This window comes from Acomys russatus, chromosome 1, assembly GCF_903995435.1.
Source record: "Acomys russatus chromosome 1, mAcoRus1.1, whole genome shotgun sequence".
Taxonomy (NCBI): Eukaryota; Metazoa; Chordata; class Mammalia; order Rodentia; family Muridae; genus Acomys; species Acomys russatus.
Genome location: NC_067137.1, coordinates 15,395,083 through 15,407,910, shown reverse-complemented (window position 1 = coordinate 15,407,910; position 12,828 = coordinate 15,395,083). Strand labels below are relative to the sequence as shown.

At 40.4% G+C, this 12,828-nt stretch overlaps 1 protein-coding gene across 2 annotated transcripts in view; it reads right to left on the bottom strand.

Annotated features, from left to right (window-relative positions):
* Window positions 1-12,828, bottom strand: part of Fez2 (fasciculation and elongation protein zeta 2) — a 41,587-nt gene that overhangs the window by 5,361 nt on the left and 23,398 nt on the right. Inside the window, exons 6-7 of one of the 2 annotated variants that reach the window (XM_051166726.1) lie at window positions 2,412-2,492; window positions 171-246 (exon numbers count right to left, since the gene is read on the bottom strand). In XM_051166726.1, coding sequence (XP_051022683.1) covers window positions 171-246; window positions 2,412-2,492 — 157 coding nt within the window. The remainder of the gene's footprint in view (window positions 1-170; window positions 247-2,411; window positions 2,493-12,828) is intronic. The other variant, XM_051166790.1, reaches the window with a different exon arrangement.

Below are 12,828 nucleotides of genomic sequence, written 5' to 3'. Positions count from 1 at the left end.
CATTTGATATTATAGTTATTTATTTCACTGTCATAAAAATAAAAGATGGCATCCATCATTTACAAGCCTATACTGACAAAATAAACAAAAGAGAAATTCAGAAATAAAACCAAGAGTTTAGGAATCAGCAAAAGTCAAATAAGAAACAGCTTAGATTTGTCTTTGCTCACTTTTTGTTAATATCTGAAGATCTTCAACAGACGGAGGGCCATTCTTTTTCTCATAAGGGATGACTGTTGTCAAATACTGCCAAGTTAAAAGAAAAAAACAAAACAAAAAAAAATTGTTTAGGCCTGAATATTTACTTTCAAAGCAATGCAATTCCTAGAAGGTCTACTCCAGGACATGAGCAGGGTCTGGGTTGGAGATGGGTACATGGGCATAGGTAGCAATCCCCTCCCCACGCTCCATCTAACACCTTCCACCTAGGTTCATTTTTCTCCCCAATTCTACCAACTGTATCTAAGTCTCACATCAACATAAGTAACCACCTTCCTACAGTCTGTCATTGAACATTTCACAGGACGAGGCCTGAGGACAACTGGATCAATTTGGTCATTTTTAAAGTAGAGTCTTACCTAGACTCTCTTTGACTGTTTTTCAAGCCAGCTTCAAAACAGTAATTAAACTAACAGCATAGCTTTAACAATACTATACAAATAATAATTTCTGGCAGTTAAATCATTCTCTCAGACCATTCTTATTCTAGCTAAAAACAACAGGCAACATGACAAATTTCAGAATACAAACCAACTTCTTCTAGACATTGAAAACGAAGACTCACGTTCCCAAACAATTACTGAAACATATAATTAATATTTTAAGTGATTGTGTAAGTATATATAAATGATTTTAGATATTAGAGATGAGACACATGAGATAGAATGGCCTAAAAGGTAAAATGAATAGTAAGAATAATTTCTGAATTTGTTACAAATTGCAAAGCCAGTTCACTTCCTCTAAGGCTCATGATTATCACAATTACCTCCTCCCACACCCAAAAGAAAAGAAAATCCCAGGAAAGTATGTTCTAAAACCAACTATCTAGAATCTTCTATTCTGTAGTTCAGGGCAGTTTACAAAATCTCACATAGAAAGATAGTTTCCTATCCTGTCCTGTCCTTGAGCTTCTTCAAGCCTGTCCTCCTCCACATTTTTTCTCAATCCCAGCTCTGTCCCCACAGACCGTGTAATTCTATTAACAATTGAAAAAAATGAAGATAAAGTTGCTAAACAAACAGTAGTTGGGTCTGAGGTCCAGAAAATAGTAAAAATGAACTATTCAACTTTAAAAAATTGCAGTACCCTATAGCCTTTCCAGACTAGGCTTCTCTAGGTAAGGCCCAAGTGCACAGCCAAGAATGCCTCTTTACAAAAATGCTCATCAATGCCAGGAATGCACCCGCCTAAGCTTTCACTCATGGCATGTGTGAAGCAATGGGAGTAAGTGTCAGGAATCTATGCATTGGCCTGTATGCCCACCTCCTCGTGAGTCAGGTCAGTTGTTCTTACATCTTGCAGGCTGAGAGAGGCAAGTGGCACAGAATAAAAACTAGAACTCAACCATCCTCTCAGGGCCTCTCTATCAGCTGTGAATGCCAGTGCAAACCTGCCCTCTTCTATACAAATTCACATTGCTCTTAATTGATACACAAAATCCTATACCTTCTATAGAATCTCTAGGCATTTGGTTACATGTTACATTGGCTAAAACCAATAAAAATAATCTAAGACCGGGCCTACAAGAGTGTCTTATTCAAATAAAATTTTCAAGTAGTGAAAGATAATGTCAAACATATTCACCGATTCATATATTTCCCACGTTTGTGACCCTCCTTTGAACCATGCAAAACTGTAAATACAAACCAACTTGCTACACATCTGGCTGTAGGGTCTCATGGCATATAATTCTGTATACATGACATCTTGTTCCTCACTTGGGTTACAGATGAGTTGGCTCACTACACAATATGCCCAATTTCAGATAAACGAAGTAAAATCTACTCTGTAAAATTTTTACCTAAGATTCTGATCTCAAAGATACCAACTTCTGGCCACACTCTCCTTAAAATGAGGTCTTCTTCTCTAAATCTTCAGCAGAAAAGTATCATGTCCCAGGTCAGCTGTTTTCACAATCATGCAAGCCATTGTGTCAGTATATTAATATCTATTTGTTAAAGGTGGGCATAAAGAACGGGGCCCTGAAACCTGCTTAAGAATGCAATTAGTCTGTTATCCAATCTTAACACTTTTTCCCCAAAGGAAAACGTTCATTACCAGGACAGAATGAGCCTGCACGTCTCTCCATCAAGCTGTGGCCTTACTAAATTAATAAAAGTGCCAGCTTTCAGGGCCCTCGCGCAGAAAAGAAACAAGAGAGGAGGAGGAGGACAATAAGGATAACAGAGCACCTGTTTCTCTCCACCTGCGCTCCCAAAGGTGTGGCGGAGGCCATGCTGAATGACATTTGAGAGTCCCTCCATGCTGAAGCGCTACAGGCAGCAGGAGATGGCCCAGGAAGAAAGGGACAGAGAAAGAAGTTCAGAGACTATTAGTAGGATGCTCCATGATGGCTTTCTGTACCCACCAGACAAGCAGTTAGAAAATGCCACAGTTGCTCACTCTCATAAAGCAGACACACTCATGCTGTGTAGAAGCTGTTTTCACTTCCACTTCTGTGTGAGTCCGATGCAAACACAACCATTTGTAGCCATTATACCCATGGAGATCTTTCCTGGGCTAACAGATCTGTTCCAATTTGTTGTAAATGTCAGCTATACACATAGTTTATTAAGAAGTTCACCACAACGTTTATAAGATGCCTTTTGATACTGTTTATCTACATTTCACCAAAAGCTCTAAAGCTTAATCCTTAGCCGCCTGCTGTGCTGAGCTGGTTTGCAGCATTTCGCCTTTCCAGTCACCCCCTAGGCACCTGCCCTGGCCTGGCTGCCAAAAAAACGGGAACTAGATGATGGCATATGCTTCCTGGGAAGCGAGATGGATCCCACTTTACCAGTTGAGCCTCCCAAAATTTATCCCCTCTGTTTCTAGAAAACAATTTCAGCTTATTTCTCCCTGCAACCTCCAAGACTTCCTAGAATTCACTGCACTCAGATGAGCCTTTCTTTTCCCTCTCTGTGACTTGTCTCTATTTGTAGCCAGCCTGCACAGTCGCATGCATGATGGAAGGCCTACAGGCACATAGCTAACAGCTGACTCAAAGGCAGTAGAAGGATTCTTCCAGCATGACTAACAGAGGAAAGGCTCCTGAAAAGGAAACTGTAGCCTGATTCACCGGACAGTGTTCTTCCCTGGAATTGTAGGGGCAAGGTTGAGCCAGTAAACACACCGAAGGAGGAAACTAAAGATGTCTTCCCAGTCCTAGGGAAACCAGGGAAGTGTTCTCTGCACCCATACAATGTAGACATTAGTTCAGGTGATCTCAGTGTGGCCAAGCCCCGAGAAGTCTCCTAGAGGTACATTAGCTCGAGCTTATCTTAATATTATTAAGATATGACTTGTCTTATTTTTCAATTACTGTTGTACATTGATCATACACAGCATTTGGTTTTATATAACTTCTTTCAAGTACATCCTGTACTTTGGCCATATACACTACTCCAATTCACTCACTCTATCACAATGTACAGTGTAATATTCCAAAGGACAGACTGAATGTAGAAGCTGAGACTCACGTCCTTCAGTTACACTGCACATCAACAAGACTGACAAAAGCAAACACCAATGACATTTTTCTAACTGCAATCTTTACAGTTACAGTCTATGAAAACTTGCCATTTACATAAGAATTAATCATTTAACTTTAATACATTGAATGAATTGTCTTTTCTTAGTTTTAATTGTAATACGGTAAATATTGACCAATTTGATATATATGAGGACCCTCTGAGACTCTCAATAAATGCTGGTGTAAAAAAATCCTGATTAACAGAGAGCTGAGAAATACGAAAAGGGTTACCCCTCAAGGAAGCAGACCATGTGCTTTCAACCCGGCCCCTCCAGTCAATGGCACTACTGGAAACCTGAGCCCGCCCACACTTGTCTCAGCATGCCCCTCCTTCTCCATCATCCTCCTGCCCCACTCTTTCCAGAGCCAGACTCACTCAGTTTTATGTTGGTGAGAATCAATTACCTGGTTAAGGTACTTCTATGGCTCCTCACTCTGATGAGAATATAACTGTCACTTTTGGTGGAAGGGACTGTTTTACAAGAAAACCCTACATATAACTGTTTGCGTGGCTTCTTCACACACCACCACATTACAATTTGCCCCCTGTTTGTAAAACAGGTTATCCAAAGAGATCACAGGCCCCAGAGTCAACAATAAAGAAGATTTTAAAGTAAATAAACCAGCTCACTATCATTCTACTAAATACAACCCCTTTAAGGAAGGCTGGGTGTTGCCAGGAGTTAACCTGTCTTATTATCAAGTAATCGTTAAAAAAAAAAAAAAAAAAAATCTATAAATGCCATATTCTTTATGTCTCTGAGGTCTTTGAAGACCTTATATAACTATTTTGCCTTATCTTTCTATAGAATCATCTTTATCCGTTATACCTAGCATGTGTATTCTTGTGATAAAAATAGATAAAAATGGATAAGACCATGATTTATTTGATCAACTAACAATTAACTTGTATAACTTACTTATCCTAAACCACCTACAATAGCAGTATATATATACTTTTATTTTATTACACATGTATAAACAAACTACATACAGCAGGGAGAAAGAACCATGTGACAATCATGAGAATAATGAGTTCTATATATGTTACATTCATAGTGAATTGGCCATCTGCATTCGTCCCATTTGAAGTAAGTGTCTTTCCTGTCTTGTTGGGTCTAAATTTCCGAATGAGATTCAATATCTATCCTATCTCAACTCTAATATCTTAACTTCTTTAACTTAATCTAAGATGATCTTGTCCCCTAATCAACTAAGCTTGGTTGTAAAACTATACTATCTTGTCTTCAGTGCCCCTCGGAGACTTGAGAAGGAAGAAAACATAAATTCCTGAGTGAACCAGCAGTGTGGGTTAGCAGCTTCCAAAATGTACAAATTGACTTAAGACAGTTTACTGCCTGACCAGTCATCAAATACGCTTTATAACATTGGAGCCTCATCTTCAGCTTTCTGGCCTAATATCTCTGCCAGACTTGTTCACAGGGCTGGAACTATTGAGGACTCGCTTACCCTGACTTGGCAGAGTGCGGCCGTCGACTCTGCCTGCATCTAAGTTGCCCATTTTCAGGCAGATTCTGTTTGTGGCAGGAACAAGGACATTTTGCCCAATGGCTGGTTTGCCACCTTTGAAGCCATCTCCATAAGGAGGTTCTTTGATGCTCACCATTTTCTTTGAGGTTGGCTGGCCTGCCTGCCTCCCAAGTCAGGAGTTAACTTGTCTTGTTGTCGAAGAAATTTAGGCTTGTAAGAACAACCAATAGCACTTTCAAAGTATCGGAACTGAACCTTGAATTATAATTGAGTTGTATGGGTACAATGCCTCATATTAAAGTACAAAGGAACCTCCTTATGGAGGTGGCTTCAAATATGGCAAACCTAGCTACTATGAACACCAATCTCTCTGGAAACACAGTCACAGTTTCCCCCTTCACTCATTCCCAGCCTCTTTCCTACTGGTTTCTAGGGATGAAACCCTCATCCTACTTCCTCCAGAGTCACCTTCTTTGACATTCAAATCCAAACACATCTCAGATCCCTCTGGGACTTCCATGAATCCCCGCTCCCCAGCTTCTGTCTCCACAGTCTCAGGTACCCAACTGTCTCTGCCTAGGATTCTTCAGGATCCAACCGCGTTTTCCCCCACGTGCCATCTCTAGACACTTTTCACCTTTGTACTTTAGTTTTTCAACAGTCACACTGTGTGCGCGTGCACATATGCATGTGCCTGTGTCTAAGGAAGGGTCTTGCTACACTGTCCAGACTAGCCTCAAACTCTAGGTTCAAGCTACTCTCCTCCTTTAGTCTCTGAGGGATTGGGACAGCAGGGACATGCCGAAAGCTACTGTGCCCAGCCATATAAGATTTTTGGTTTGGTTTGGTTGGTTTTGGTTTTGGTTTTGGTTTTTTGAGACAGGGTTTCTCTGTTTTATCTTGGCTGTCCTGAACTCACTTTGTAGACCAGGCTGGCCTTGAACTCACATTGATCCGCCTACCTCTGCCTCCCAAGTGCTGGGATTAAAGGCGTGCGCCACCATGCTCAGCCACACAAGACATATTTAATGTGAGATACAGGACACAATATCTGAATAAAGATGGACAGAGGTGGAGACCAAGAAATAATTAAGTTAGTTTTTCATAAACTCAACAGAAACACAATCAGATTAAGTATACCTCTTTGTCCCTAAAAGCTCAGCCTTGTCCTCAGCATATGAGGACCTAACAGATGGCCTGAGCTACAAGACTCTATGGCAGTGGTTCTCAGCCTTCCTAATACTGAGGTCCTTTAATACAGTTCCTCAAGTTGTGGTAACCCCTCAACCATAAAATTCCTTCTTTTACTACTTCATAACTAAGTTTGCTACTGTTATGAATTGTATTGTAAATCTCTGATATGTAGATAGTCTTAAGTGACTCCTGTGAAAGGGTCGTTCAACTCCCAAGGGGCCACGACACACAGGTTGAGAACCACTGCTCTCTAGCAAGTCTTTCATGCTAATAAAATACGTGCAGATTTTTACATGAATCCAGGAGTCATATGCAAGACAAAGGTATCTGGAAAGAGAAAAAAATTAATATCACCTTGGACAGAAAAAAAGTCTGACTCAGAATCAGAGATCTGGGTCTTCTCCCAGTCTTGCCATGCTGTGCTGAGCACTGCTGCTCGCCTACTGAGGCCTGAGGCCTTACCATGAAGGAGATGTTCAAGAGACATAATTTGAAGGACCTCTGATTTTTACAAAAGTCTATAAATATACAAATTTACTCAACCAAAAGATACATTATTATTTAAGAAAGCAAATCATATATACATCACACACACACACACACACACACACACACACACACTGACCGTTAGATGACCAAAGTGTCACACAAGTCTTTAAGTGATTCAGAATGACAGTAGTACACAGCAAATGACACAGTGCTGGTTTGCTCCCATGGCTTTGTTTCCTGATGAGGAAGTGAGTATGTTCTCCCGAGACAGACTTGGTCTCCTGCACCTTTCCATCCCAGTGATTTTCACAGGGCCTGGGTCATAGGAAGGCCTTGTCAATTTACCTGCTATATTCCAGGTGTAACACCTGGAACTGTTTGGGTTTTTTTGTTTGTTTGTTTGTTTGTTTGTTTGTTTGTTTTTACCATATCATAAGGCCACTGCTTCTTAGAAGAAAGAAAAAAGAAGAAGAAAAAAGAGCCAAAAGTAAAAAAATAAAAATAAAAAACAAAATCTAAGTGTGAACAGAGAACGATGGAGTGACGGAACACAAAATCATTGATCAAAAGAGTGAGGTACAGGATTCTGAAAGTTTCCACTAAGGAATCTAGTGTAGGAAATCAACAAGAGATTAACAAAGTCAGGCAAAATAATCGTGATGGCATGATTTGTAAAAAGTACAGCAACTAAGAACTAAACGCCCAGGCTAATAAAAAGAAGCAGCCACAGATCAATGAGCCAGACGGGCAAGAGAAGAGAAAAGCAAGGAAAGATGCAGAAGGAAGAGCTCAGGAAAGAGCTTCACAATGGACGGCTTCCACCTCACAACTGCTTCATCATTGAAAACCAGACAAAACAAAAACAATGACAAAATGTGTTTTAAAAACCATATTTTGGGGAAATAAAATGAATTTTAGAAGATAAAATTAAATTGAGAGACAAATTAAATTGATTTTTTTAAAGCCATCATGTCACCAAGAAAAGCTACACTTACAACCTGGAGAATAGATACAGTATTATTAGGTGGTTATGGTGCTAAACTGGACCAGAGGTAAGAATTCCGTTTACACCTAAGTTTCATAAGTAAATGGAAGAACGTGGGGAGAGGGAAGAAGGCGCACTTCTCATGGCGAGGGACCACAGGCATGTCAGGGCACTGGCCACTTCTCATGGCGAGGGACCACAGGCATGTCAGGGCACTGGCCATTTCTCATGGTGAGGGACCACAGGCATGTCAGGGCACTGGCCATTTCTCATGGTGAGGGACCAGGCATGTCAGGGCACTGGTCATTTCTCATGGTGAGCAACAACAGGCATGTCAGGGCACTGGCCATTTCTCATGGTGAGGGACCAGGCATGTCAGGGCACTGGCCATTTCTCATGGTGAGGGACCACAGGCATGTCAGGGCACTGGCCATTTCTCATGGTGAAGGACCACAGGCATGTCAGGGCACTGGCCATTTCTCATGGTGAGGGACCACAGGCATGTCAGGGCACTGGCCACTTCTCATGGTGAAGGACCACAGGCATGTCAGGGCACTGGCCATTTCTCATGGTGAGGGACCACAGGCATGTCAGGGCACTGGCCACTAAGTCTCAAGGCCATGAACACTGAATGGCAGGAGATCTGTTACCTTCTGAGTGTCAGAAGCAGCCTTCCCTCCCCTCGACCTAGCATTCCCACTTATGAAGCAGGAAATACAAATGGCCCAACGCAAAAGTGAAACACTGGGGAAAGTTCCGGTTCTACGTTATCTCCCACTGCATCTTTAGAAAGGAGAAGTTAACAGTTCCACAAAATGCCCAGCTTGGAATGGAATGTTTTGCATGAACCCATTTATAGCAGGAAGGTGATTAAGCCTTACAGTATTTGCCTTATTGTTGCCCTTGCTACAGACAAAATAGCAAAGCCATGTAGCAAGGTTGGGGGAAGGAAGAGGTCATTCCACATAGAACACAGAGCCCTCAGGAACTCGGAATATTCAGCTGCCTCTGACCATTTCCTTTCCTGGCTTGAGTGTGAATTAAGAATCTCAAAGCCATCCATTCTCTGGAAATTTTTTTCAGACAAAACCAGCAGCAAAGCAGTGTAGCCAAGAGCCAAGAGCTCTGAGCCCACAGGAAGCTCAGAGGAAGGAAACCCAAGCCATTCCTGGCTCTTACCTCTAGAGAGCTCTGCACCTCCGGAGAACTCTCCAGCCCCTCTAGACAATGCTGCACTTTCTCTCTCCTTGAGTGCTACTTCTGTGAGTTGAGGCCTCTGTAGACCTAACATTTGCTTACTCAAGATGCGGCCGTAAGGATATTGTTAATATGCACTCTGGGGTTGTTGTGTGGTCTAAAATGAAGTAATCCATGGAAAGAACTCAGCAATGAGCTTAGAGAAGATCAATATTTTAAAAAGTCTGGACTCTATTCATTTAAAGTGGCGGGGAGGGAGCTTAGAATAACACTTAGTCATCACTCCCAAAAGAAATCATGACATCCTTCTACATTTGTCCAGAACAGCAGAAACTGCATCAGGTTGTCCACATATAAGCAAGATGACAACTGAGAAACCCTGGGCTCCTGACTGCAGGCCGAAGCAGAAAGGACTGGGGACCACAGGAAGAAATGACCTATAACAAGATCTCAAAATCAGCCAAAGCTGTTGAAGGTCTTTCTGAACAATAAAAAGAATTTGAAAATGTTCTACAAACTCGAATGCAATGAGATTCAGACACAGTGTTGGAGTTTGTTACGTTCTATAATTCTCAGTATCAACTCTTTCTATTCAGGGCATTTTATCAGCTCAACTAATTTCACAAGCAAACAACAACAGACACAATCCAACAAGGGGAACAGCGAAGCTAAGACACAGGCCAGAGATTCTCTTTCTATGTCTGCCTGAGTGTGTGTTCTACACCTCATCTGAACCAGCCCATACAAGGCTCTAGCTAGCCAGAGCTGCTTCCAAACTTACACTATCAAAGCGGTGTCAGAAAAGAGGTTAGGGAAAAAAAAATAAAGAACACTTTTCATCTAATTTTTACTTATTCTCATTTGCCCTTCCTCCATTAATGTTCTTACAGTTGGGGTATTCACAAGACAGTGAAATAGTGCTGGAGAGGAGGCTCAGTGGTTAAAAGCACTGGCTGCTCTTCCAAAGGACCTAGGTTCAATTCCCAGGACCCACATGATGACTTACAACCTTCTATAACTTAAATTCCAGGGAGCATGGCACCCTCTTCTGACCTCTGTGCTCATCAGGCACTAAAGTGGTGCAGAAATATACATGCAAGCCAAACATATACATAAGACAATAGGAAGAGATAAACTAAAAACATAATTATTATTCCCCACAAATAATATTAGACTGGATAATTTTGAGGGTTCTCGTGTACTAATTTACTGAATAGTAGCTTTAGTTTTTAGTAAAACAAAGTTCTTATAGTTAAGAAAAAAATTAGAAAAGTATGAATAAATGAAAAGGAATAGCACAAAAAGTACAAAGTAAAAATGTTCAGTTAACAGATAGGGCTTAAGCTGTAAAAGTAGGACTGAGAGTGATAGTACACACTTTTAATTCCAGCATTTGGGAGGCAGAGGCAGGAGGATCTCAGTGAGTTTGAGACCAGCTAGTTCTACATAGAAAACTCAAGGACAGCCAGGACTATAGAGATCCTGTCTCTAAAAATAAACAAACAAAGATATAAAATTTATATCTTGGTTTGATACTTGAATAAACTCAAATAAATTCAATATAAATTATAAAGTTTATAAAAAGAATTTCACCAAAATTTGTTTTCAAAAAGCCTTATATCTGAGTTTGAAAACATAAGTTATTCCAAAGTTGATAAATACTTGCTATTACTTTGAATATTAAACTCCTATTTGTAAGTTCACTCAGAAACACTGTGAATCAATGTTTTCAAAATTAGAAATTAAGTGGAATACTATAAAATAATATAATACTTTGTATTTGAAGACCCTTTCAAGATTTTTATATAATCTGAGTTATATGGAAAGCAAATTATTATCAAAGCCACTAAAAAACAGTAAAATAATTAATCTTGGCACTTTTATAAATTCTTTGCTGATTTTATAAATCAGTATATAACAAGAATACATTATCAAACTGCCCTCTAAGTTCCTATCTCTCTAATGTAGATTAGTGCAGCTCTGAGACTTCATCAGAGAAGTTTCTTTGTAGAGTGAAGAGCAGTAAAGGCACAATTTCACAACTGGTAAAGTACAGAAGGTAAGTGTGATTAGAGTCCTCAGCCACACCTGAGACATCTATGACACCACACCAGGACTTGGGACTGTTAGAGCCAGAGGTCAGGGAGGACCACAGGATTTGCACAAGATCAAGCCAGTCATCATTCTACTGAGGAGGCAGGGTGGGGCTCACAGGCCACCATCCCTAGTTGAAACACTATTAAGAGCTGATGGCTTCTGGGAGAGATTAGTTTTCTTTAAGGTTCTATATGGCCCCTGGTAGGTGGACCACCCTCCAGTGGATGGCCTCATATGAGAACACAGGCACCACAAGTTGGAATATAAAAATGCTGTACCAACTGGGAGAGAGTGAGGAGGTGGACGATAGATCTGAAGTAAGTTAACAGGAGAAATGCTACATGAATATGCTCAAAATACACTGTATGCATGCATAAAATTCTCAAAGGATTAATAAAATGGTATACTTTTTAAAAAGCTACACAAGCTCAAGTATAGACTCCTAATTTTTTTACTACAGTAGAAATATTATTTCACTAAACAATAGTATCTTTCTGAAAATAAAAATGTTCAATATCTAAAATACTTCAAAAATACTAAACATTATATATTCAAGTTTTTTCCTATGCTGCAATAACCTTCCATGTTGCTAATACTAATTCCTGGGAGATATTCTTTGCAATAAAGGAAAATACAGAGCTGGGAGTGCAGCTTAGCTCTACAGGCCTTGCCTGCCATGTGTGAAGCCCTAGGCTCAATCCCAAGGAAGCCAAAGGGAGAAAGGAAGGAAGAAAGGGAGGGGGGTAATGAGGGAGGGAATGAGGGATAATAGGAGGAGGGAGGGAAATAGAAAGGGGAAAAGGAAAAAAGGTATACCATCAATTATCAAGAAATTATTGTTGAAAATGTGCTAATATTTACATTTGAGGATGCAAGGCAAATTTATCCTTTCACGGAGAACTGTTTAAAAAGAAAAGGATCAAGCAGCACCTTCTCCACTCATCTTCTGTTAAATCATCTTCTACCACTATGTGGAAAAACACTGTGCCCAGATAGCATCCAACATGTTTATCTCTTTTATTCGTTCTAAAACTAGAGTCAACTGGTCTACCCGTCAGGTCCCTTTGCTTAGCTAGCTACGAGCTCAGACATACACACAGAACACAAGTCTATTGTTGGGCCAGGAGCCTGTGAGGCTTGAAGATGGACTGGTCAATATATGGCCATCTTGTAGGCTAAACTAAGGCCACTGAAGAAGTGCCAAACAGCAAACCCTTAGGATAGAACGTGGCAGCATTTTATATGAATTATATGCTGTCTACTCAAATACAAATTAAGTTTATATTTCCCCTCTAATTTTTTAATTAATTTTATTTTATGTATATGAGTATCTTGTCTGCATGTATGTATATGTACCACATGCCAGGAATGCCCCTGTAGGCCAAGAGGTCACTGGACTCCATAAAATAAGAGTTAGAGATGGTTGTGAAGCAACTGATAAGGCTGCTAGAAATGATATCAGGTCCTCTAAAAGACCAAATGCTCTTAACTACTGAGCCCTCCCCCTCCTTCAATTCCTTCCCTAATATTAAGTATACTCATTTTAAATCAGGAGCTAGCAAGCTGTTTCTGTAAAAAATGAGACAGTAAGTACTTAAGGCTTTGCTGGCCACACTGCCTCCAC